General features: G+C 39.3%; 2 protein-coding genes across 6 annotated transcripts in view; both read right to left on the bottom strand.

The window, feature by feature from the left end:
- Positions 1-1,328: 1,328 nt before the first annotated feature.
- Positions 1,329-13,863, bottom strand: LOC135109243 (acyl-CoA:lysophosphatidylglycerol acyltransferase 1-like). 4 transcript variants are annotated; one of them, XM_064020491.1, is made up of 7 exons: positions 13,706-13,863; positions 10,232-10,390; positions 9,268-9,493; positions 8,561-8,755; positions 7,323-7,563; positions 6,686-6,828; positions 1,329-6,286 (listed from the first exon to the last, which is right to left on the bottom strand). In XM_064020491.1, exons 2-7 carry the CDS (start codon positions 10,267-10,269, stop codon positions 6,005-6,007), a joined length of 1,125 nt encoding a protein of 374 aa, XP_063876561.1. In that variant the 5' UTR covers positions 10,270-10,390; positions 13,706-13,863; the 3' UTR covers positions 1,329-6,004. The 4 variants fall into 4 exon arrangements, with proteins under 4 accessions (XP_063876561.1, XP_063876564.1, XP_063876562.1 ...); XM_064020494.1 differs by lacking the exon at positions 13,706-13,863 and adding an exon at positions 13,331-13,604; XM_064020492.1 differs by lacking the exon at positions 13,706-13,863 and adding an exon at positions 13,274-13,298.
- Positions 13,864-16,081: 2,218 nt separating this feature from the next.
- Positions 16,082-27,764, bottom strand: part of LOC135109242 (suppressor of cytokine signaling 2-like) — a 47,618-nt gene continuing 35,935 nt past the window's right edge. For both annotated transcript variants that reach the window (XM_064020490.1, XM_064020489.1), the window contains exon 2: positions 16,082-25,117. In XM_064020490.1, the coding sequence (XP_063876560.1) occupies positions 24,087-25,106 (1,020 nt within the window). In that variant the 5' untranslated portion in view covers positions 25,107-25,117 and the 3' untranslated portion in view covers positions 16,082-24,086. The remainder of the gene's footprint in view (positions 25,118-27,764) is intronic.

Genomic DNA, 27,764 nt, shown 5'->3' with positions numbered 1-27,764 from the left:
ATCAGAATGTGGTTGGATGAAACTACAAATCAGGTCCATCCTTTTACTCAGGGGCAGAGTAGCACATGGCTCACTACCTCCTGTGGATAGGATGCAGATGTCTAGATGTCATGGGGTGAGGAAAACATGGGATGAACTATGAATACAAAATGGAATGTAACTTTTTGTCTTTTCAAGATAAAAAGTTATTAGCTCTGAAGTTTTTGAGATTGACAGTCTGCATTGTCAAGAACACTTTAGATGGGAATGGACTGAGGAAGAATGCATACATGAGGTAGTTGAAGATGTGTGGATGGACATCAGTGAGTATTGCAAGAGTGAGTGGAAATGGGTGTTCACTCAGTAATCTAAGAGAGTGGGAGGGTGTCAATGAACATGGATGGAATGAGTTAAGTTTATATGCTTCAGGAGGATGATAAGCAAAATGCATGTATCTTGTGAGGGAAGATGGAAGTTCAGCCAAAGCTTTGTGAATGCAAACACGTGAAATGTAAGAGCTAAAGATGTTGCTGTGAATGGAATATTGCTTGAGTGAGAACAACCACTTCATGACACACCTGTCTGTAAAAGTGTGACAGCTTTTCAAAAGTGTCTATCAGTACAGAATAACTCACACATCACCAAGAATAAAGTGAGCTGGACGGATTATATTTACATGAAGTGAAGGCTTAAAAAGGGTGAGAGATCCATTGTGAGAGTATTGTTCTATGGAGCTGACCATTCTGTTACAATGGTTGGAAACTGAAAGGAGGTATGTGAATGGGAAAAAGCAACTAAAACATCCAGTATGCTTGTATGCTTGCTAGTAGTTGAATAACTGTAAGGCCATCTTCAATGACAATACTGCAGTTACAAAAAAAGTGAAGCTGATAGCACACAAAACATGTTACAGGTTATCATGGGCAAGAAAGTGACCATAAACCCCTTAACAACCTTACTGATAGCCAAATATGTGAGACAGTGCAGCAATGATGGGTAACTGGCAGTGTTTAGTACTTAGTGTAACTGGTATGTCTTCACCTTTCTCCATACCATTCATATTGTTAGTACAAGCAAAAAACAAAGAAAACTGTCCACTGTGTGTGTGTGGTTTTCCCTTGTCAAATGGCAACACAAATGAGTATCAAAACATGTGTTATAAATTTTGATTTTGTCTTTTCAGCATTAAAAGTGCAAATCCACGCAAACATGCTAACCACAATGATCATCACATTTCCCCATGCTGTTCAGTTCCTTGATAACAAACACAGTGCATTTAGACACACTGCACACTGCTCTATAATGAGAAGCATTTATTTGAACCAAGATGTAAAATAAGATACTTGGTGTACTGCTGCAAACAATTTACTTTATTAGCCTAATCACTGATGTAAATACAATGCCATATTTCAATCACTGTATCAGAAACATAGTCATGAGGTGGATATGTTCAAGCAAATGAATAGTACACAATGAGGAGAAATGAAAGTGTGAAATCACTTGTGCATAGTCTGATGAGGCTTGACTTGTCTCCCCCCCAAAAAAAAAAGAAAGAGAGAGAGAGAGAGAGAGAGAGAGAGAGAGAGAGAGAGAGAGAGAGAGAGAGAGAGAGAGAGAGAGAGAGAGAGAGAGAGAGAGAGAGAGAGAGAGAGAGAGAGAGAGAGAGAGAGAGAGAGTTGATAAGCCTTCAAAAACATCTTATTCATTCTCTTACCAGACATTCATACTTCAGTAATGCATATTAGAATGTCATGGAAGCTTTCTTCTAACAAGAAGGAAAACCACAACAGCCATTGTAACAGCAGAAATAAAAGCAGCCTCAGATTCCACTGCACACACAGTGTTTAGAACACATGAAATGAAAGGTTGGTTATGTTTGACATACAACTGAAATTGCCTCATCCAAAGCTCTTAACAAGAAATGAATTTTATAAAATCATTAATAATGCAAATACTACTAGATCTGATACTTTTTTTTTCTTTTTTTGCTTTTATTCCAGTGTTAGAGGAAGCTACTTTTGAACAAACAAAAGTGATAAAGCAAAACTCAGGTAAAATGGAGACATGTTGAGAACAAGGATACTGTGGGTTCAGTGGAAAACTAGTGAATCAAAGATCTCACATTTTACAGAACTTGCAATTCCACAAATAATGGTATATTTCATTATTTGTATATGAGCAATAAGTAAAGTTTTACTGATTCTTCTTCTTCTCTGTGTCTCTCAAAGAAATCAAGCAATGCTTCTCCCAATGACACAGAATTTCAATAAAATGTGAGACTGACATAAAAGTGGCTTCCCTTGTGTGACATTGAGGTGTGACTGCTCAAGTGATTTGATCATACAAAAAGAACAAGGAAGAAAAATCAATATAATTTCAAGGTTTGAAGTGGAGGATAAGCCAAAGATTAGCTAAAGATAATGTTGAAAGGCAATGAGTCACTCAAGACAATTATCCAGCAAGACAAAAAACATGAATGGAATACACAGAAATGAGTGTAGGGAGTCTATAGGGGTGACAGATTAAATCTGGAATCAGAATAATTCACTAAGACTAAGTGGGGCTTGGTTGTTGAAGTTTTGAGATGTTGCATGTCAAAATTAGAATTAATATGATAAGAAAAATAAAGGGAAGTGGATGTGCAAGTATATATATATATATATATATATATATATATATATATATATATATATATATATATATATATATATATATATATATATATATATATATATAAGCAGTGTAAATCTTGTAAATTATAAGAAAAGCTAAACACGAATGTAAGGAATAATCCAAAAGATACAGCAGGCACCAAGACCTGTGGATGTAGGCAAAAAAAAAAAAAAAGTGTGTGTGTGTAAGGATAGACTTCTTTGCAAGTATATATAGTACTTTATATATTCTTCACATCACTCTGTTTTGCTTTTCTTGATATTACTCCAAGTGTACAGAAGGTTATAGCTGTACAAATATTATAAGCAGAGTAAAAAATAAATCAATGAATTCATAAACAACATAATAAACAAATAAATAAATAAATAAATAAATATATATATATATATATATATATATATATATATATATATATATATATATATATATATATATATATATATATATATATATATATAGACACACACACACACACACACACACACACACACACACACAAATGGCTTGCCTTGTCCTGCTCATACATACAAAAAGGCAAGAAAAGAAACAAAATAAAATAAAACCAAACAAAATACATAAGTACATGCCGAATTATCAAACTGCTCTTCTTTTTGTTCCAGACAAATCCACATGGAAGCTTAATATTTTGAAAATCATGAAAAATCAGAAATTGGGAAGACCATGAAAACTTTAATCATGTAAAGTGATACATGTAGAAGGCATCGATACAGGCAGCATGTCTAGCATTCACTGAATATGCATCTTCCCACTGCTGCTCCAGGATGCTGGTGTAAACAAACTTGAGGCAGATTTTAGATTTTTCACCTTTATTGGTGACTGATGCTGCATATTGCATTGATACATGTGTCTATTGGAATGGTATTGATGCAAGCCAAACATACAAGGAAAATTCTTTCTCTGCATGAGAAATGAGACCAAAGAGCAAATGGAAAGTTATCAGTTTAGCACTTTCAGTGCACAACATTAAGCAATACAAGTAAACTGTGAAGGTTATATTGAAATTGAAGCAATAACTTCAAGAATCCAAGAGTAAGGGATATTATTTTGGTGGTAGTGCCACCAAGAATGGTGCTCCAAGAAAGGCAAAGAGAATATTACCAAAACAATGGATCAATACAGCTGAGCTGAGCTTAAAAAATATTGTGAACCCAGAATTTGGCAGGAGTGGTTACATGTAGTCTAGAGATCAGTAGATATCTGTTTTTCTGATTTTCTGGAATTATTTATGAGGTTGTGAACTTATTTCAATTAGATAATTAGGCACATACTTTAGTGACAACTAAAGTCTTCTTTCTTACATTTTTTTTTTTTTTTTTTTTTTTTTTTTTTTGGTTGTGGAACTCCATACTCTACTCATCCTTTTTAATCACCTGTGTGCAAGAACACTAAGACACTAATTTCACTTCTAAGCCTGAAGTATATACGTACATAAATAATGGGACCACACATTTGGTGTATTTGAGTTTGACTATCATATTTGGCAACACAAGCAAATTATTACCCTGCTCTGTTTTTTGGCAAATATGTTATCACATTAGCTAGTGAGCATCTCTTCAACAATGCACATTTCAGCCTCTGGTTGACTGGCCACCACACTGGTGCCATAAGCTTCCTGGCCGAGGAAGATGTACAAAGTAGCCTCGCCTCAGAAACTGTATTAACATTACTTATCTCACAAACACCTCACACATAGTGTTATTTTATCCATTATCTTTAGACATCTGATAATGGCTGATAACAGAAAACTGATATTTTGAGCCAGACATTAAGCAAAAATAAGTCAAGTCCTCAGGTACCAATAATATTTTTCTTGTGATTTTTAGTCTTGATGTCTGGTGATATATTTAGCAATGTTATTTCAGCACCAATTTGTTACCAAATGCAAGATCCCACAGTAAGAACAAATATAAACACTGTATGTCTTGACTACATGTATGTATGATCTCATTAAAGATATGACTAATTTTGCAGCATGAATTGTTTTCTTATGCTCCTGACTGTAATGTTTGCTGCTAGAAATGAAATTACATATTAATGTGGTGATGATAATGATGATGATCATGATCATGATGACTGACAATAATGAGGATGATGACTGACAGCAATGATGATGATGATGATGATGAGAATGGATTACCACAATACAGTAGTTATGATTGAACATGGTCTGATGCTCAGGCTTTATGAAAGTGGCACAGCCTGGCTCAGTGTTAACCTCCACAAACCCTTTTTATAATTTAGTCCTCAGATTTGAAAAAAAGATTCTGGCTTTCAAAGTCAACTTGTATGCCACAATTTACAGTATTTAAAATAAACCTGGCAAATTTACTCCAGGTTATTATGAGGTAGAGGAATATTTTGAATGAAATGAAAAGGGAAAGATGTAAGACTTCAAAGTCAAAACCTATGATATGAAATCAATAATTTATCTATGGAAAGGAAGAGGGCATGACACTGGCCCTTGCACAACAATGATAACAAGGATAAATAATGACAGGAAAAACAAGAATGACTCGTGAGTTACATTCACTCGTACAACTTCACTAACCTGGTACACATTTACACTTAGGTGTTACAAGAAAGGGAACAGAAAAGCTTTCAATTTATGGCTGCAATATTCAAGCTCCCAGCTATAAGGCAGACTACACAACAAGACTAGTTAACTAAATAAGGATACTGGGAACCTGATTAGTAGTGATATGGTAAGAGGTTATTTCTCAAAGCCTGACAATCATGGTGACATTAAAAACCATTTAGGTCTTCACAGATATTTCTCTCAATGTGGTATTGTCACAATAAAATTGCACAGCAGTGATGCCATGAACGTGATACAAGAGTGTGTAAAAATATTTAAAGCTATATTGCTCTACATACAGAAATTAAAAATGCATTGCTCCTTTCTTATTTGAGGAGAACAAAAGATGACAAAAAGCTAGTTTTCACCTCATCATTGCACAAAACTTAAGACTTGAAGGCAGAGGCTCTATTTTCCCAAGTGCAACTACATGATACAAGCCATCTGTTGCTTCTGCCAGCCACTACATATCCTGCTGGGGCTGCATGCTTTACCCAGCTGCACAACACAAAGCAGCTCAACACACTACATTGTGCACACACTCGGCCAATGTACATACCAGTTCTGTCAGGAAATATCAAGCCCCCTTGTTTAGCCTCACTGAGGAAGCAACTTCTAGTCTATCATTGTCTTCAACGATAAAACTTCACAAGTCTTATTTCACTAATGCCCTACAGACTGATGCGGCACAAGTCTTATTCATTATGAATAAGAAATGAGCAAATTGTGTAAACTATAATAGCCTGGATGTGGGCATCACCAAAGCTGACTGAAGATCCAACTGAAGATCCAAGCAATGATGTTCACCCAGATGTAGGTTGAGGCAAGATAGAAGCAGTGTCTCAAGACAAACTCCAGAGGATCATGTACCACCTGGACTCCATTCAGTCTGGGCACTTTTTCCACTGGGTAACCTGGGGCATGGGGTGTTGGGGCCTCAGGAAAGACCCCCGTGTCATAGTATTCCTGCAAAATTTTTTCCTTTTCCACATAACGGGTATACAGCCACTCAGTGAGGGCTTCCTCTTCTTTGGGTACCTGTGCAAGATATAAATGGCATTGGGATTCATGAAGATATGTTAATCAAGAGGGTACTTAGATAGTCCTGATAGTCTCTCCTAGCATAAAAAATGAAGATATATTGCTAAACCAAGAGAAATGAGTTATGGAATGGACTATACTGTTGCATGCAACATCTTTGTGCTGGTGACATAAAAGAGGCAGACATAACATGAAGATTAAATAGCAAATGAGCCATAAGAAAAGAATGCAGGGCTCAATAGTAATAGTAAAGCTGACAGCAGAATGACTACTGGAAAAGCAAGGATTTCCACCCTATAGTATTGATGACATCTGTATGACATGTACATAGATAATCTGCATCATATATATGTGAATAATGAAGTTGAGGAAGTGGATACCTAGATCAGAACTTACCTCTTCAATGTTAAACCGCCGGTAATGGAAAATTGTGTCACAAGGTGGCCTCCAGCCCCCAAATATTGTAGGGAGGTCCAAGGGGTCACCCCCTGGGTAGGCTATCGTCACATCCAGCAAATGCTTGATGGTATCTGTCTTTTCTGAGTAAGAGACACAAATCATCAGAATCATGCTTTTACAAGACAGTCAACAATTTGAACCTCATTTAGCCTCATTAATTAGGTTTAAAATGAGCTTCCTTCCACAGAATGTAGGCAGAGATCTGTCTGTCTGCACTGACATAAAGCCACAAAACATCATTTCATGAAAAGTAGTTCCACAATGTTGATAAGATGTCATTAAATGAGAAGTCCTAGACATTCATCAGCACCAAGAAAATTTAAATGAGTAGTCCTAGACACTCATCAGCACCAAGAAAATAAGACAGAAAAGTGTCATTTGTGCCCAAATAAAGCCCAGTATATTACATTTTCATCTGTGTACACCAAGAACTCACCTACTTGTGATATAATTATAAGTTGTCATTTGTGAAGAATACTTTTAAATTAATAAAATTAAAAGCTTGAACAGCATACCTAATCCATATGTGTTCATATCTTTCACTGCAATGTAATCAAGTCTTACAGAACCTTACCATCACGCTTGTCTGCTGCCACAGAGTCAAGGATGACCTTAAGAGCCCCGACACGGGGCAGAGACACGTTCTCCAGGACTGGCAGGTTGTTCTTGAGGGCGTACCTTTGACTTGAGGGTTTACGGTTCTTGAGGAAACCTCCTTCTGGAAAGAGCACCAACCACTTCCTCTTGCGAGGAATGTAGAAATTCCTCAGATGCTTTTCTAGTTTCACCAGTGAAGAATCTCTATGTTCTTTTCCCTGCAAGATGGCTAGTTATAAGTATATTTTTTTCCCAGAAACTATGGGATGCTAAAGGTCAAGTAAACTTTATCCTGTAATCCACTATACACTAAGATTTGAGAGATCCAGTCATCATACCACAGTCATACATAGAAATGTTTTGAAAATTTTCAACAGAAGAGATTTTTTAAGACAAATATATTGTGGCCAAGACCTATACCCACATGGTAATAAACCAATTGCAACAAGTTAAGCCAAACAATTTATTTTCAGTCGGTGAAAAACTTTATGGACTAAATTACTATGATTTTTAACACCAGTTCATGACATTACACTATGAAGTTGAAGGTAAAGCAAGGCTAAGGGGCATACCCTCAGGTGGGCCTGGCTGAGGAGCTTACATCCTGTGATGGGTAATGAGCCTTACACTGCAACACAACGCTGACTGACATCCTTGGTACTGCAGTCTGCCTTCTCCAGGTTTCCCCAGGTTACTCTTTATCAACAAACCCATAGCCAAGGAGCCGGATGGGCTGCCGTCTACCCCAGCCAGTCCTGACTCATGTCCTGGCCTGCAGATGTATGGCTTGGCTTTTCAACTGTATCACAAAAGCAGACTTAGCTAATGGCAATGTTAATCCATAAACCTTGAGCCATCTTTGAAGGACTTGCCAGTCAGTGGTGGGCATAACAATCACTTGCACTTTTACAATAAAAACTAAAAGAAAAAATACAAAGAATTAAAGAAAATAAACAAGAAATCATGCATTACAAATAAAAACATGAAGCTTTCCAAATGTACTTCAGCAGGCACATAATTATATTCTGTCATCAATATCCTACCATAACACTAGTATCATGCATACATTTTTCATTCAGAATGCAGATAAAGAATACTTGACCATCTCTAAAAAATTTATGACTCACATATGATAATAATGTACACGATTTATGTTTATATAAGAAAACATACAAAGCAACACTTCCTGAAAATAGTGTAGTAATAAAAACTCACGCCCTGAATGAAGAAATCTCCATGGGCCCAGGACACCAGTCCAAAGTTTGTGTACTTGAAGATGTGGTCCATTATCCACATGATATTGTTGAAAAGCTGGATGCGGGAGTTGAAGGCTGCCATAATGAGTGGCACATCCGAGGTGGACTGGTGGTTAAACAGCACTAATGTCCGCTGGTCTTTCAGGTCCCAAACCTTTGTGGCGAGAGATGCATTGACTTTGTGAATATCCTCAAGACTTATGAATCTATAAAATGAATCTGTGGGTATCACATTCACATACTGGATGGCAATACATGTTAGTTTAGACAAAATCTGATATCTTATGCATTATAATCTTTTATAAGAGCAGAATATATTTGAATATAAAACAACAGTCAGCTAGATTGTATTAATCAACTATGTTTTCCTATTTATGTTCCTTGGAATTTTTACAAGAGGTTTATGATGGAAATACCTCCACTTAATCAAGTCACAGGGCTCCATTCTTGTACATGTCATTTTATTTAAAAAATTACAATGGGATAGCACTGCCTCAACATTAATTTTCCAGCAAGGTCTAACATATGGCATGACACTGCCACTTCATATCATCAGCTTAATGAAAAGTATCTTGAAAAATTCCATAACTCTGGAGGGTAAGGTTAGTAAGAGAACAGCAACGTGATGCAAATGGGAGAGAATCAGGAGAACGAAGTGACACTCACATCATCACCTCGTTCCACAACATGGTAACCGTTGCTGTACGACCAAAGAGCCACCATGGACAGCAGCCATCGGAACATAACACCTTCGATCCGCCAGTAAGTGGAGGGTGACAGCCATTTGAGAGGTTGCAGAATCAGCAGCCAGCAAAAGTGGACCGGGATGCAATATAAGTTGTTGAAGGAACAGAAAAGTATCCTTACTACTGCTCGCAGCCACACATAAAATCTGTAAATATAACAAAAGCCATTAAAAATTGTCCAAAGGCATTAATGAAGATACCCATCACTTAAAGTTTTGTCTCAACAAATACATACTCATTTCCTATATTAAATTAGATATGAGATGAAGTGGATGAAGGTAAAGAAAAAATACATAAGCTTTATATACATGAGCAATTTGTAGAGACAGGAAAAACAGAAAACAAGGAGCTTCACTGGACAAACATATGTACATTAGTTTTGCAAAGTGAGGAAAGAATGACATTTTCTATAGTGATGTGGTCGAGACATGATAACAATTATTTACATCCTTCAACAATTCCTTCCATGAATCCACATCATGAGAACAAAGTGGAAGTGTTGTCTCTGTCATCTAGATTTTGAACTCTTGAAGGCTGAACACAGGAGTATCAAAGGTACACTTCTTTTCAACATGACGAGTACCTAACTAATTTAGGGGCATATTCTGAAACACTTATGTCCTGCACCTCCACTATATTCAAAAGGCTCTACTTGAAGTTACACAGGTTTTTAAGTGTTTCTATGGTACTAGTAACAGATTAACAAGATTTCCGCATTACTCTTGATAACCTGGCTAAGCATCTCTGTTTCCTTTGAAAATGGTCATGGTAAGAGAGCAAAGGATTTCAGAATACAGGACTTACTACTGCATACAGTAATCAATCCCTGTATTTAGACTTGAATGAAATGCATCTGGCTGCTTTGTTGTGCCTTACCAACTTACCTTTTAGGATTGAGCCAGTGGTGTGCTGTGCTGTCCATGGTAGTGAAGTCAGGACAGACCTAGGTGGGAACATGCAGCACCAGAGGGGGGAAGTGGCAGAGCAATTGTCACAGCAGGGCAGGGCAGGGACTCTTACAGGGACTCGTCTACTCTCATTATCTTTAAAAGATAACTCACGATGAGCCATTGTCCACCCTAAACTTCCACTCCATCTCACCTCTTACACACACACACACACACACACACACACACACAGACATATACATGCATACACACACACATAACATTGCTTGTATACTTAATATATACTTCCCTACCCTAAAAATAGTAAGACAAACACAAACATCTAGTTTCCCTGCATAAATGACCACAAAGTCAAAATGATCTGCACAAATTAATTATGTAATATACTTGTTCACCAATACATCCCTTTTATTTACTTTAGAGTAACACATCTTCGCAATTTTCACAGTGAGAGAGAGAGAGAGAGAGAGAGAGAGAGAGAGAGAGAGAGAGAGAGAGAGAGAGAGAGAGAGAGAGAGAGAGAGAGAGAGAGAGAGAGAAGCATCTTAGTGACTGAAATTTTAATGACTACCAGTATTTACAAATGCCACGATGTCAAAGAAATGTCAAAGGTCACACATATTCCTAATTTCATTTCCTGGTTTTATAATTTTGTAAAATATAATAATACTAGAAATATATAATATTTAGTTTTGACAATGTGAGACATGCAATGTATGTGATGATGATAATTATGAAATTATCTTGAATTATAGGTTATGCTTTTTCATGAAAGAATACATGCTGTCAACTGAATTTTATTACTCAAAGCCCATGAAGAAAGAATCAGGATATTTGATAATAAACTACACACACATAAACACACACACACACACACACACACACACACACACACACACACACACACACACACACACACACACACACACACACACACACACACACAAACACACACAAATCTATGTACAAAACCTTCTCAATTCATGTATCAATGCATCTCAATATATCTAAACCCTAACTCTTAACACTTGTAAAAAAATTAACAAAATGCAAGATTAATAGGGATCATTAAGATTGCCCTTCGTGATACCCAGAGATCAAAGAACACACACCACCGGGTTCTGATGATAAATCTCATATCTAATCACCACCATGATAAGTTACTATACTCAAGTTATCATGCTCCTTGAGGACTGTGAACTCCTCAAGTTATGCCTCTAAATTACTGAAGAAAGTTACAAGTCAAAAATTTGATAAAATAAGTAAAATTTAGTTTCAAGTCATGCTGCCTTTTTAACAGCAATAGCCAGTACAAGGATAACCATGTAAGCTAATAACTCTCAATATCTCTCCAGGAATTCCATTATGTGTATTTTCTATACACAGAGTTTCTTCACAAGTCTTTTCCTTCTTCTCTTTTTTAACCTCTCAACATTTATCATTTAATAAGATTGGAGGTAAAGACCTGGGAGGCCTGAAGGCAGTTATTATGTCCATGGGTGAACACTTACTATGTCTAGCATCACACACTAATTACTTATTTGTTACATAAGAGGATTATAAGATATGAGGAGATGCCAATGCAGGAGACTGAGCTGTAAGATGCATGGAAAGGTATTGCAAATGTCAGAAAAAGGGTATGGAAGCTGATTCTAAATGATGCTGTAGGTGGCAGAATAACAAACAAACAAATGGGTGTGAAAACTTATGTTGAGCAGCAAGAATAAAGCAAAGATGGTACAGTTAAAGCTACTGACACAGATACAGTGCAGCAGAGAAGAAAAAATACCAGAAACAAGAGCTTCAGCAAAAGGACAGAAGATAAAGCTACAAAAAAAGGGTGTGCAGACTGAAGGCATATTTATTGTAAATGTCACAGTAAATTTCAGGAAAGTTAGTGTGATCTGCTGTAGACAAAACAAGGTGGTGTGGGTAAATGATGAATGAGTGGTGCAGTTTATGGATGCTACAAAAGGTCTTGCTATCAGTTTTTCATCTGGTAGTCTTCTTCAGAGATCATTCACTGCAATACTGCCTTTAAAACATACCAGAAATATAATGTGTCAAAGGTTGGATATATATTGATAACATCTACACTTCCCTTCATTCATGTACGACTATACAATACATGATGCAAGAATTATGATGTGAACAAGGTGGTCAGCTTAAAAGATAGTTAATCAGCAATTCACTGACTGAAGTGAGGCAATGAGGCAATGTTGCTTTATACTACTACAATCAATAATGAGGTATATTCAAGTCACAAAAAAGTCTATCATAAAAATTTGATTTGCTCTGAAATCATCACAATGGGACTTACTAAAAATTCATCATTTAATTTTCAAATCCATACTCACATGTTACCACTGTACATGGCATTAGGAAAGAATATGTGATACTAGGAGTGTGTACAAGATGCATGAAGAGTGCATGTGAGGTTGGGAGAAATTGTAAGATGTTAGGAAGGGAAATTAAAGTAAATTTTGGAAACACTTCTTTCACAATGGTAATGCTGAAGAAGAAAAGCATTACAGAATGGTCTAAAACACAAACAAACAAGAAACTCACAATAATGCTATGCATTAAGAGTAACGTCTTAAATACCCCAAATGGAGGAAACCTTCAAACTTTACCTCCATCACATACATTCACATCTGATGGGTAAAGTTACGATAAAAAAAAATCCTGAAAATAATAAGAATTAAAACTAAGACTATCATTATTAGCATGTCCATTATATCATCCTAAACTAAATTAAAACCACAAAAACAATACCAATGAAAGATACAAGAGAGAAGTTACCTATTTATCCTACAGAAAATGCAAGCTTCCATATTATAAGCATGAGTATCGTATCAGTCCAAACTGAAATAAAACCAGTGAAAGATACAAAAGAAAGCTGTAAGCTATTCAACCTACAGATAATGCAAACTTCCATATTATAACCATGAGTATTGTATTGTCCCGAACTAAAACAAAACCAGTAAAAAACACAAAAGGAACTAGTTACTTATTTACCTTGCAGAATATACAATGTTCATTCTCCAATTACAACACTGGTTTACAAATTAATACCTTGTTTTGTAACCGGACGCGGTGATAACATACAATCAGCCAGACACGTTGCTCGATAACCCAACCCTTGCCTGCTCTTCCTAGCTGGCACGGAGGAGGGGGCCCGTCTGGGGCAGCACTAGACGTGACCGGCCTCTGCACATCACATCCTACACACCACTACACCCTCCTCATTCTTACTACACCACCTCACACACAAAATTTCGAGCGATCTAAATGCCACGGGCGGTAAATGTCAAGCCGAGCGGGCCCAATATCAGAAATAACAGCTCCCCGGAACCCCTTGTTTCTTCCCCCGCACAAGACCCGCTGTTCTTTCCTACTCATGTGCTTTAGCTCTTTCTTAACCATGCCTGTCGTTTTGTGCGTACTCACCTGAATTTTGACATCACTTCTGAACAGATTACGGCATAGGACCTGGGAGAGTAAGCCCCAAGTGCCATAAGGCCACACTGTAAACACTGCCTCAGCTGACCGTGTTGTGGAGTTTGTGGTCAGGGGAGCGGTTTATTCCGGCCCGCTCTTCTCTTTCGGCTCATTTACTCATAAAAAAAACTCTTTATTTACTATATTTTACAGTGGTTTTATATTTATTAGAGATGTTTGTTTGTGGTCTTATTAATTTTTCATGGTTGTAGGATGTTTTCATTGTTTTTTCGAGCATTTCGCTTTTCCGTTCTGTGCCACCTCACTTGTTTTAGAGACACCCGGTGATATGGAAAAATGTATGAAAAATATATATCACTGTATATACGTATATTTCATATGAATCATCAGATTTCATAGGACCTTTTTACAGTTCACCTGTTGTCTGCTGCTAACATGACTGTACTTACCTCTCTTGGTAACCTCTCCCGGTCGTGACTTGAATATATTGCATCACCTGTACCGTGTTACTCAGGACATGATACTTTTTTACTTACTTCAATGCCATATTTTTAATATACAAGTCCTCAGAAGCATTAGTAAACATGTTTCTAAGCCATGAGAAGGAAGTACAAGAGGTGCATCTGGGATCATGCTAGGATGGACAGCCTCGACACTTCGCGGAATGAACGCAGAGGAAGAGATCTATTTTTGCAGTCTCATCGCTCTCTCTGTGAAGGATATACTAACTCATGCATGCTATTGGTGAATCTAAATTGCAGATTATGCCACAGGAGAGCGACAATCAAGCCAAGGAAAGTTTTTTTTCTATGACACTGCATTTCTCTCTCTCTCTCTCTCTCTCTCTCTCTCTCTCTCTCTCTCTCTCTCTCTCTCTCTCTCTCTCTCTCTCGTAATCCTGTTTTACAAAAGATAAAAGTTCTCACGAAGAACAACGTACTATCATGAATAGCAGCTATAGGTACCCAAGAGCTGGAGGAATTAAGATGAAGGCACGTTCTATGATATCATATTCTCATGTTTCAGTCATATTCATCATTGCATTGCCTCATTCCAACATGTGCTTTCCTTTTCTTAATCAAGGGCCTATGTGCCTTTCATACACAACTTGCTCGTCTTGCAAGCGATTCAGCTTTCCCTTGCCAACTGTGCCTAGTTCCTTTATTGTGTTTCATTAATTAATAGTTTTTTTTTTCTTCTTCTTCTTTTTCTGAGGGGGCTTCCTTCTTCCACTGGCCGTTACCTCTTTCTCAAGGACACTTCTTTCGATGCACCCTCCCTATCTGAAGATACCCTTTTTATACTTTCCTAGCCGACAGACTGCATTTTTCTTTCAGAGCATTCTCTCTCTCTCTCTCTCTCTCTCTCTCTCTCTCTCTCTCTCTCTCTCTCTCTCTCTCTCTCTCTCTCTCTCTCAGGAAACGTCATTCGTAAAGTGTCTTCTTACCGAGATGATAAATTGCTGAAGCCTAATAAAGGCAAACCGATCTTCTTCCACTTTTTTTTTTTTTTTTGAACGGTACTGAGACAGAAAGCTGGGGGAACATTATCTTGAGAGACGAAAGTAGTTTAGGATAGCCATCACCACTTTACCTAGTTTTCGATTCTTTGTTATTATATAAAAACGAAAGTATTACGTAAGCATATACTGCTAAGGAATTTCTTAGGACTCCCTTCCAACATGTGAGCTGTGTTCATGGTATTACATTAATTCCTATACACAGTCTCTCTCTCTCTCTCTCTCTCTCTCTCTCTCTCTCTCTCTCTCTCTCTCTCTCTCTCTCTCTCTCTCTCTCTCCAGATCTTCAAGGAAACCCATTCCAAAGAAATGTGGACTGGAGCTTCTCAGGTCGAGATAAAAGAATAACTAATTGGAGCTGTTCCGCTGATTGGCATTTACCAGTAGCTACAGCCAGTGCTAAGCCAGGGATCAGTGGGAGACAAATAAAAACTGAGTTCTCGGATGAAGAAGCTGCAGGAATAGCATCTGTAGGCTGTAATTCTTTGATGCTTTTGATCCATCCTTGCTACTGATGTTAAGCTGATGACTTGCGTGGAACAATGGGAAGAATACTAAGCAAAAAAACTGTTAAGTTTCAAATGAAGGGGATGCAAGAATTATTATCCGGAAGCTGTAATTGTTAACCGTTTTGCAGTTAATTTATTCTTGTAACTGATATTAAGTTAATGACTTGTCTTGGAACAATAGAAATAACATTAACAAAAAGTGGAGCGTCTCAGTTGAAGCAGATGCATGAATAACTGGGAGCTGTGACTGTTCGCCGATTTGCAGTCAATCCATCACTACAACAGCTGATGAGTCAGGCATCCTTCTTAATACAGTGGGAAGAATAATAAGTGAGGCAAAAATAAATATTTATTAATACATTCGCACTTAGTCATCATACACTGACATTTATTTTCTCATCGCTACCCGTTTTTCAAGAGTAAATCATCATGTAAGTAATTAACCATAAGATCTTTTTACTCTACTACCTCAACATAAGTTTCCTGGGTTCATCAAGTCAAGTCTCCCGCCCCTTGTCATGTTCAACCTACTCTGCGTTAAGTAAGAGGTAGACTTGCCAAACATGCAGAGCTCACCCAGATGTATCACTCGTATAATCCCCTTTGTGATTATTCAAGCGCCTGTCACTGGGCACCGAGAACAGTTCATGTACCTAGTGATTGGATAGCCAGTGTTGTTGTAATATCGCGGACTCCCACCAAGCAAAACAAGGCAGGAATCTCGATGCGTTTACACATGTTTTGGCCTCAGTCACAGGCACCGATTCTCAACCAGCGGGCGAGACGTGGAACAGAGTAGCCAGATGATATTCTTGATAGAAAAAAAAGAGAGTAATTATGTACACACTTATTCGATATAAAATAGAAACTTAAAATTACTCTTAATAAATATGCCCTGAATGTTACCATATTCTCTAATCGTGTCGTGTACTAACATAATTCATTCATGGAGAAAAAGAAACGCAACACAAAAAAACTACGAGTATTCTCTTAACGCTCTAAATCTCTCTTCTTGGAACTCATTATCAACCCACACACCCCTCGCCTCATCCCGACCCGTCCCTCGCCACCACGGCCTCTTCCCAGTAATATAAATGTTTATGTAATGCCCAGTCAGGGCGAAATTCTCTCTCTCTCTCTCTCTCTCTCTCTCTCTCTCTCTCTCTCTCTCTCTCTCTCTCTCTCTCAAACAAGATTTCATCTGATTAATAGCTTTTGTGTTCATCTCAAAATATCTTTATCAGATCATCAAACTTTCGGCAGTTGTTTAAAAAGAAAACTAAATACACACATTCTTCATACATATCATTAAGTTTTAGGTTCGTCTAACACAATCTCTATGAGATCAGCAACATACAAAGCTGATTTCGACCTATACATATCAGATCAGCAACTTCAGTATTAATATCAAAGTTCCATTACAAGGAAAATGAGAACTGTTGTAATCTAGCACCTCTTGCCACGTCACAGGCCTTTCATAAGCATCACTTCTGCATCACACATTTTACATCACATCACCACTTTGACGGGAACATTCTTAGTGACATACAGATAAATCATAAAGTTACAATGTGTAATTAACGAATGAAGAATCACTCTACCAAGTCTTCTGATTTTGGTGACAAGCTTCAATTTGAATAAGATGAGTTACAGGAATAGTATTCTTGGTGACATACCGATAAATTATGACATTACAAGGCATGGCTGATGAACATAAAGAAAATTCAAGCTATCAAGTCTTCTAATTCAATGGCAAGCTTCAAATTGTAACATGTATTGAAGACGAGGCATAGGAACAATATTTTTGGTGACATGCCGATAAATTGAGGCGTTACAATGTATAGTTAATAAACAAATAAAGAAAAGAAAAAAATAATAATTTGGGGCAGAGTTTCAATCTGTAACATGGGAAAAAAGACGATTTACGGGAACAATATTCTTGGTGACATACATAAATAAGTCATGACGTAACAAGGTGTGATAAACAAACGTAAACAAAACAAAACAAAAATCAAAACAAGAACAAAAAACGTAACCATGTCTCAAAATTTTGGTGACGAGCTTCAGTTCCATGTAAGAAAGAAGAGTCATCTGTTTTCTTGCTTTGAATTAATGTGTTAAATTACAGGACGTGAAAATAATTCATATTTACGTGTGTATGCAAGCGACGAGATTTTGAACACAACCCAACTTAAGGATTACACACACACACACACACACACACACACACACACACACACACACACACACACACACACACACACACACACACACACAATATAAGCTGCCAGATGATTGTATATGATACACTTAACTTCCCTTCAGTACGTTAAATAAAAATTTGAATTACAATCCATCTTCACACTTTACATAACTCTTTCATATCCACCGGAAATTAAAACTGCCACTGCGTCACCATCATTTGCAACACACACACACACACGCGCGCGCGAAGTTATACAATATCATACATGAGATAATCCAGCTTTCCCTAAAGGAACAAAACAAGAATAAGTTATGAAAATATTACAAGTCGAGTGTGCCAAAAACATTCACATTTTTAAAGAAAACAAAAGAATATAAAACACCAAAAAAAGAAAAAAAAAAAAAAAGACAGAAGGACAGGACGTAACGAGACTGACTGAATTCTCTGAAAATTATAATGAGTTAAGCACACACACACACACACACACACACACACACACACACACACACACACACTAGCACAAATTTCACAAACTCTAGTCTGTCAAACAACAATTCTGCTTTTATTATTCTCTCTCTCTCTCTCTCTCTCTCTCTCTCTACGATTCACGCACGTACTTTACAACTACATCATCGAGTTAAAAAATGGAAGAATTCATTGAAGGGAGGACATCATTATATACACAACCCTGTAGAAGTCAATAATAATAATAATAATAATAATAATAATAATAATAATAATAATAATAATAATAATAATAATTAACATCTCCCATAGAACCAAAAAATAAACAAGGGTGCAGAGTTGATGGTCCCTTATGCATAAAATACCCAAAAGATAAAAAAAAATAAAATAAATAAAATCAATCAATCAATCAATAAATAAATCAATAAATCAATCAATGGAGATAAAAACGAGTGGAAGAAAATAACATTAATATCTTACGGAAAAGAGAGAAACATAACTCAAGGTAGCGATCAACTGAATGTCTCAAACAGTTCTTCCCTTCCCTTCGCCAAACGTAAACTGTATACGGAACGCAAGTGTAAGTGTAAATCTCCTATTCTTTGGCACCTGGTGAAATGTACAGCACGTGCCAATCAAGTCAAGACTCCCTAGCAGCAGGAGGAAGCAGGAGAGCTGGTGCAGAGACTCAAGCAGGAGCAGAGTATTATATTGTCTTACGTTTCGTCTACAGGTGCTCCTTAGAATCGAAATGTATCAGTTTGTAGAAGTTACTATTATATTTTGCGTTTCTAGGATATGTAGTTGAGATGTAGGAGTTAAAAAGTGCTGTTATATTTCACGTCTAGAGAATATGGAGTTGAAAATTGTAGTACTATTGTATTTTACATTTTGAGGAGGGATCTGTAGTTAAGAAATGTAGAGTTTATAGTAATATAACATTTTGCGCTTCGAGGAGGACCTACAGTTGAAAGTTGTGGAAAATTCATACAGTACTATAATATTTTACGCTTCGAGAAGGACCTGTAGTTGAAATGTACGTGAATTAATGCTACTTCTGCTTCAGCTTAAGTTACCCTCTCGAGCTTTCCTACTCATTTGTCTTTCTTTGTTCCGTATGTACTACTACGCTGATTCCCAAAACATATCCAGCTTCGGTGTGATTCAAAGTTAAATAACAATAAACTATTTGGGGAAAGTTCAAATTTATACCTTTTCCTATTTTTTTTTCCAGGTACAATTATTCTCTTAATGCAATGGATTTACCTTATATTTTGCTGAACAAGACTGGATTACGCATTTCAGCTGTTCTCGACATAAATCTGGGGTACACTGAATAGCGTAGCCCCCTGTAAGATTACCAGCTCCTTGTATCTTCCCCTTGCGTTCTTATGGGTTTGTTATACATTTCATCAGCATCTGAAAATTAAGCCTTGATGAGCTTGGATTGTCACGTGACTCACAAACTTGCAACATCAGTCCGGAGAGTTCATAATTTTTTAAACGCTTTGGATTCTCATTTAAATTGTTTTCAAAGGCCAAGATGATTGGTTTGGTTCTCATAGATGTTTTGTTTCTGCTGATGATGCAGGATCTTTGTTGAACTATTGCTGGAATCATGAAAATCTTCTTGAACCCCCCCTCCCACAGTAACTTCCACTAGAGCCTATTCAAACTAGAAGAGATTAAGCGCTAAAACTTCCGGAGTGCAGTCCCGGATCACACAACACCTGCACTCCTTTCCAAACTCTAACTCGCTACTTGAGGACTGCTTGAACCTAAGGGTATTGGACTCTTGTATGGGCAGTCTATGAAACAAGGAAGCTCTAAGTCACATGAATGGCTGAAGGCTTCCTCTACTGGTACAAGTGTAAAATCATAATAACTGTACTTACATTCCTGTTTTCAATGGCATGTTCAGTTCAAACTTCTGTGTATGGCCCGCTTTGTGAAACGCTTTCCTCTATCAACACGACTATTTTTCGAAGGTCTCAGAGATGATAAGCCGGGTTCTCAAGAGTGTTTCTTCTGTTAATAATGAGGAAATCTTGTCAATCTGTCATTAGAATCGTAAAAATAATAATAATAATAATGATAAATAAAACACACACTAAAAACCCGTGTAACTTCAACTTGTAAGCCCTATGGAAGTAGTCGGGATGGAGAGCAGAAGCGTTTCATAATATGGTCCTATGTGCGTGTGTGTATGAGTGATTGGACCCTCATAATAGTTTTTCATTCCCGTCAGCGTGCGTGAGATCCTGAGGTAATTCAAACACAACATTATAAACATCACCAGTAACAATGCAGCGATTTTGTGTATCCTCGCTACGCAACACTAATCTGTCCATATTGAAGTGAAACAAACATTACATTATTATTTTGATATTTACCCACAACAAACGTTCATTACTTCCCAGTTCGAAGAATGGCAACCTGCTACATGTCATCACATTTCAGGAGCTTTTGGTATTATTAACTTTATTACTAAATTTATTTCCGCGAATTTTTGTTTCGTTATAATGGAAAAAAATACTTATTGGTCAGTACGTGATTAAACTGATGCTTTCTGGGATACACATATGAACGAGGCACTTATCTCGAATCGTTATAATACGAAAGTTACTCAGCGATAAGTGAGTGCGATTAAAAATGCTGTTTTTTGAACAATGAATTAGAAAGTAGCGACATTTGATTTCATGAAGTTGTTATGAATTCTAGCACTGATTTACAGCTCATTCCTGTTGTTTTTGTATCGCCACAGTACAAAAGTTAACTCAGTGTTTAGTGTGAAGTTGAAATGTTTGCCTTTTGAATTACAAATGAAAACACTAACTTCAGAAATGGTTGTTTTAAACTCTACGGTTGTTTTGCAGCTCATTTGTATTATATTTCGTAACGCTGAATGTTATCTACTGGTCAGTGTCCGATTATATTGTTAAAATCTACCTCAGCATTTCTTTGACGTGACTATATATTGTACATCACATGACAAGTGGTAACTCATTATGCCGCTAAGGATGTGAGGGGGAGGAACTGGCAGGAATTTGGAATAAAGGAGAAAATAGACAACTGTTGCTATTCCTGGCACTTGCATGAATTAACTCAGCACAGTGGCGTCATGACGGTAAATGTTAGCAACGGTCTGGAGAGGGCAATGGTAAACTCATCTACTAATCTCTCTCTCTCTCTCTCTCTCTCTCTCTCTCTCTCTCACACACACACACACACACACACACACACACACATACTGACTAACATGAAGCTGATATGTGATGTTACGGCAGTGGCAACTTAGACTTGCCTCAGTCAGGTCAGAGCCATCTAGCGGGAAATGCGAACAGTGGAGACTCTGTAAAATTCTTATCATTCTTATTATTATGCAGGAGTATCAAGTCCTAGAAAATGTAAATGGATCTTGAACCGAAATCTCCCGTGTCAAGTATGTGGGGCAGCGATTTTATTTTTTTTCCCCTTCTTGTCTCCTTTTTTGCAGGCAGTGTCTCGTGCACTCTGTTACTCAACCCACTGCTTCCCGTGTAAGAAGGGATGGACGCACGCTTCGTGTTACTCAGTCATAAAAAGTTGCATGCTTGTAATGCTGCGAATTGTGCTTGACTCTTGCATCTTATGGTTAATGAATTCACAAGCAAAGTGTTCTTCCATATTATCTAAGCACGTGGAGAACGAGATCAACTCCTTTGCTAGCTTTGCATTTCATTTTGTTGCTACTCGTCGAGACCGCAGCAGACAGATGGCGCAGCGTGGCCCAGGTATCGAAGCCTGCGCGATATGTAGCACCACGCACACCTTGCCTGCGCGACACGGGCCTTGCAATGGTGGTGGCGACCTTCCGTCCGATTCCGAGAAGTTCTATACATCAACCAGGGGATCTTTTACTCTTATCTGTCCGCTCGCCTTGATGAAGTTTAAAGGTCACTTACAATTCAATGATACATGTCAATAATTTAAATCTTGGGTGGAGTGTGTGCGTGTGCAGCCTTCACTCGAAGCACTCATGGTGAGATAATACCAGAGACAAAAGGAGACGAGGGCGGGGAGGCGCTTGGGAGGCGGTACGTACAAGGAGTTCAGTAAGTCAAGCGTATGTAGCTGGTGACAGAGCTTCGTGTTGCAGAGTGGTGCTTTAATACAAGGTGATTGATTGACTGACTGATTCGTGGCGTAAATATTCAGAGTGAATCGTTAAACAATGCCTTTAAAATTCATTAAATAATACGTTGAGTTACTTGGCCTTGTATAATAATAATAATAATAATAATAATAATAATAATAATAATAATAATAATAATAATAATAATAATAATATAGATAACATCGAGTGACTAATTTAAACGGCGCATCTCTTTTTTGTGGCTTATCAATAATTTTAGAGCAATTAATGAGCGCCCATGTTTTTGTGAAGATTCAGCATCGCCCTGCCAAGTCCACGCCCTGTCATTTCACCCTAACACGGCGCATATCAGCTCTTGCACTGCCTGTCAACCCATCCTAACACGCCACACCCTTGTTCTCCTTCCGTGCAGTCTGATTCTCTCTTCCATGCCCTGGTTCTGCTTTCTTGCAATGTTTGTCACCTCAGCCTAACCCGTCACACCTTTTACTTTTACCGCGCACTGCCTGTCATCTCCCCCACACCCTGGTTCTCGTTTCGTATACCGTCTGTTATCCTCTTAACGGCAAAACAATGTATACTCCCATGCGCTGCCCGTTATTGCCTTACCCTAGTACTCCTATCATCTCTAACGCAACACAACCTTGTACTCTCTCCAAGCACCGTCTGGTATCTCTCCTTATCGTCAGAACAGTATATACTCGCCCCATGCGCTGTCTGTTACTACCTCACCCTAGTACTCCCGTGTACTGCCTGTCATCTCATCCTGACGTAATGCAGCCTTGTACTCTCTCTCTCTCTCTCTCTCTCTTTTTCTCTCTCTCTCTCTCTCCCCGAGCACCGTCTCTCATCTCGCCCTGAATCCAGAGCATCCTACACTCTATGCGTGCCACCAACACTGCCGCCACTGTGCTTAGCCACTCACCAAGTTCCGGGAAACGTATTCGTATCGTTGCAGACAAATAAATTAGTGTGAAATTTAGCTATCAAAACAGATCGCTAAATATTCATTAGAGAAAATGGAACAGAATAAGAACGTCAATCACACTGTAATTCATAAACAAATACCTGTGTCAGGAATTCTGTATACAAGTCACTCACTCGGTTCACTGCCAGGAAGTGTTGGGGTATTCATTTGTTTCTTCCGTACCGAGTCAGTGTGTTAGGAGCTGCTTTCTGAAGACGAGAGGATCGGACCACTACTGATGCTCGATGCTCTGAATGAATGTTTGTGTGTGTGTGTGTGTGTGTGTGTTAACGTCTGCATACCAACCACACATGCCGGTGCACGTACGCCTCCACTGCGTACTCCTCCCGGCGAGTAAAGACAGGATGCAACACTCGTGTATGTGGTTTCATGTAAAAAAAAAAAGAAAAAAAAATACATATCTTACACATGAAGTATATACACAGACCCCAAATGCATTTATATAATAAATATAAACAATCATTACTATATACATACGCACATGCATATGCCTAGGAAAAAAGAACCTATTGTAGCATCAAAAGTTGTAAAGGGGATGGGGGTGTTGTTAGCACCAGAAGGGGTACTCGTCGATATAGGCGGCGAGGGGGGCGGGCAGGGGGAGGCAGGTGGTGGGCTGGTGGAAGGACTGGTTGATGGCCAGGCGACACAGGTGTTTGAGGGGCGCCACGTCGCGCTTCAGGGGCTGCCTGATGGTGATGGGGGAGTAGATCTGGCCGCGAGTGTCAACCCACACGTGTCGCTGAAGCTTCCGGTTGATTCTGATGTAGTGCTCCACCATGCGGATCACGTGAGAGAACTCCGGAATAGTGGGGGCCATGTGCGCCTCGCAGTCCAACCGAAACTTTCCCCCTGAGTAGTGGATGCGCACACTGGTGGGTCCCCGCTCCGTCTGCACACTCAGGGAGAACAAGAACCTCATGTCGGCAGAGTCCCGCACAATAAAGGTGCCCAGGCTGGTGCCCTGCAGCAGGGCCTCAGCCTCCCGCCACGTAATCCGTTCCCAATACCACCCACTCTTCACCAGAGCCCTGCGGGTGGAGGCCACCACGCTGTCCTCTTCCACTCCCGCCTTGGCCACGCTGCTCGCATCAACTATGCCACCCCCCGAGGTGTGCATGCGCGTGGCCAAACTGTGATCCGGGGTGCGGCCGCCACTATCTGGCCACCGCCAGCCGCCGCCACACACCGCAGGGCTCCTGCACGGTGTCGCACACTGAGGGGGCATCGCCCCCTGGCACGTCATGTGGCAGGGACTGTGACAGCCCACGAAGGCGGGCATCTGAAGCGTGGGGAAGTGAAACATGTGACCGCTGACATGGGGCGTGGCTAGCGGGGCCTGGGGCTGCTGTGGGGAGTGCAGGGGGTGGTGCTGTTCTGCAGAGGCAGACGCAGCGTTTGTGGAAAGGTGGAGGGGCGCGGAGCCGAGGGAGGAGCCCATGAGCGGCCCTCCTGCAGCAGGAGGAGCCAACGTAGACATGGGCGGGGCAGACACGGGACACTGGAGGGTGATGCTGCAGCAGGGCCGGGCCGCCAGCACGTGGTGGCAGTTGGGACACGTCAGCATGTTGGCAGCACCTGCAAAAACACGTTCATGAGACACAACCTTTGGACAAACCTCACCTGGAACATCTTCACGGGTGAAGTTACCTGTCCATTAAGAACAAACAAATGTAATGGGTTCATAGTGAGACATAACACAATTCTGAATATCCTGTGTAGATCTAAAGGGCCCAAACCATGCTGTACGTGTTGCCTCGGGGATAATGACCTGCGACGTGGCGCCCTGTGTCTTTCTGCACCAGTCAGGTGCACACACGCTGTCTGGGCACGAACACAGGGAAAACAATGGTATGTGAGAGAGAGAGAGAGAGAGAGAGAGAGAGAGAGAGAGAGAGAGAGAGAGAGAGAGAGAGAGAGAGAGAGAGAGAGAGAGAGAGAGAGAGAGAGTATAGTAGAGTCCGCGAACCGTTCCTTTCCTCCGCTAATGGCTGCGGAAATGACCGCGTCCCCAGTGTACGTAGCAAGCTTAGGCGCTGCAGGTGAGGCTCAGGTGGTGAGTGGGAGGTGTGGCGGCCGGCAGGTGGAGTGAGGTAGTGGAAGAGGGGGGAGGAGGAGGAGAAGGAGGAGGATAAACGTACTGGCATGCGTGGCTGAGGTATGGTTAAGTTTAAAGCACCACAGAGATGAAGAGGCCGCAGTGATGTGGGATGCTTGCAGGAGAGAGAGAGAGAGAGAGAGAGAGAGAGAGAGAGAGAGAGAGAGAGAGAGAGAGAGAGAGAGAGAGAGAGAGAGAGAGAGAGAACTCCACTATGAAAACTGCAGTATGGAACGACCTGCATAGTGAGTGATGGTGATGGTGGTGGTGGTGGTGGTGATAGATGAGTTTAGTATGGGGTTAACCGTGATCATCTTCAGCTTGGGTTTACTAGCGCGGAGAATGGACATCTCAGCGAGTGTAATCAATAATGATAGAGTCTGCTGGCTGGCGAAGGAGTGAAGGAAGGACAAGAGGGAGGGAAGGAGGAACGTCAACGTAAAATAATGCATCTCTCAGGGAAATATACTTCAGTTTAATGTGCTATACGAGACGTGAGGTATTCGTAAGAGGGAGGAAGGGAGGAAGGAAGGGAGAGGGGAAAGTTAAGTGAAGGAAGGAAGGAAGGAAGGAAGGAAGGAAGGAAGGAAGGAAGGAAGGAAGGGGAAAACGTAAAGGTGAGACAAGCCATCCCTTAAGGAAATATACTTCAGTTTAATGTGATAAATGAAACGTGATAGATATTCAGAGAGAGAGAGAGAGAGAGAGAGAGAGAGAGAGAGAGAGAGAGAGAGAGAGAGAGAGAGAGAGAGAGAGAGAGAGAGAGAGAGAGAGAGAGAGAGAGAGAGAGAGAGAGAGAGAGAAAAAAAAAGAAGGGGTGAAGGAAGGAAGGAAGGAAAGGGAGGGAAGAAAGTAAAGGTAAAATATACTTCAGCTTAATGTGTTAAATAAAACATGGCATGTACAAGAGGGAGGAAGGAAGGAAGGAAGGAAGGAAGGAAGGAAGGAAGGAAGGAAGGAAGGAAGGAAGGAAGGAAGGAAGGGAGGGAGAAAGGGAGGGGGAGGGGAATGGAATGGAGAAAAGTGAAGGTAAAACAAGCCCCCTCACGGAAACACAGTCTAATTCTAAGCAGTGTGTGCTAAATAAAACATGATAGATATTTACAAGAGGGAGAAAGGAATGAGGGAAGGGAGGGAGTGACAGAGGAATGTTCACCCCCTTACCCCAAAGAAATAGTCATGTTTACATCCAACAACCTAAGATTAGTAGATTAATAGGGCATTGGGGCCCACAAGATAAATAATTGAGTAAACGAGTAAATAAATACGTTAATAAGACGAATGACTAATCTGACGAGGCTATTCTGCTCTGCCACGCTTATACAAAGTCACTTTCCGCTTTTTTACCAAGGAATAATGCAACACTGCCTGAGTGGACACGGTCAATTGCAACATTCAATAAACATTAACACCAAGAGCTAAATATGCTATGTGTACTTCGCCTTCTTAAACGCTACAGCGCCTTCCCGTTTCAAATCAAACAATTCAATCTTATTAAACACGATGAGAGAAAAAAAAAAAAAAAAGCAAGAAAGGCTACGCTTGTGGTGTGTTAGGTTAGGTTTGGTTGGAGAGGTAGATGGACTGGTTGATCAATAAAAAGGTATACACAGACAGAGAAAACGTAACCTACTTCAACCCACGGCAAATAAGTACCTAACTATAACGCTTTAAGTTCACGTGCTCCCAAAATATAAAGTGAATAAGAAAAACAGATAAATTAATAGACAGATAGATAAATAAACGAACAAATAAACAAATAAGTAGATAAATGAATGAATAAATCAGACAAAGGGCAGAATACTGGCTTCTTACTTACAAAATCAATTAGAAACTTCGACAGCTTAAACTTCCCGATGGGCCTCAAAGACTATAATAGTCTAAAGTCCGCAATAAACCCTCACATAACTTTACACCGAAACAATATCCTTCAGCAGGAGAATCGAATCTCAAAGCAGGATCATTTAATACATTCCAGTACGCTTCACTGGTTAGGCTAGTTTAGATTTGGGTTAAGTTTAGATTTATTCAGTTCATTAATTCTACTGCTCATGTCTTCAATGTGTAGACCACGATTAGAAAAAAAAACAACAACATATTTTTACCCAGAAATAAATAGTTCGTCAG

The sequence above is a fragment of the Scylla paramamosain genome, chromosome 18 (genome assembly GCF_035594125.1).
Source record: "Scylla paramamosain isolate STU-SP2022 chromosome 18, ASM3559412v1, whole genome shotgun sequence".
NCBI lineage: Eukaryota > Metazoa > Arthropoda > Malacostraca > Decapoda > Portunidae > Scylla > Scylla paramamosain.
The sequence above is the reverse complement of the archived record's forward strand: the minus strand, read 5'-3'. Positions and strand labels throughout refer to the sequence as shown.

Excerpts from the sequence above, each read along its gene's own strand:
- LOC135109243 (XM_064020491.1), bottom strand. The coding sequence starts at position 10,269 with ATGGACAGCACAGCACACCACTGGCTCAATCCTAAAAG. Across the intron at positions 8,756-9,267 it reads TTGTGGAACGAGGTGATGAT|GTTTGGGACCTGAAAGACCA; the intron begins GTGAGTGTCACT and ends CTCGCCACAAAG. Across the intron at positions 7,564-8,560 it reads GAGATTTCTTCATTCAGGGC|GGAAAAGAACATAGAGATTC; the intron begins GTGAGTTTTTAT and ends GCCATCTTGCAG.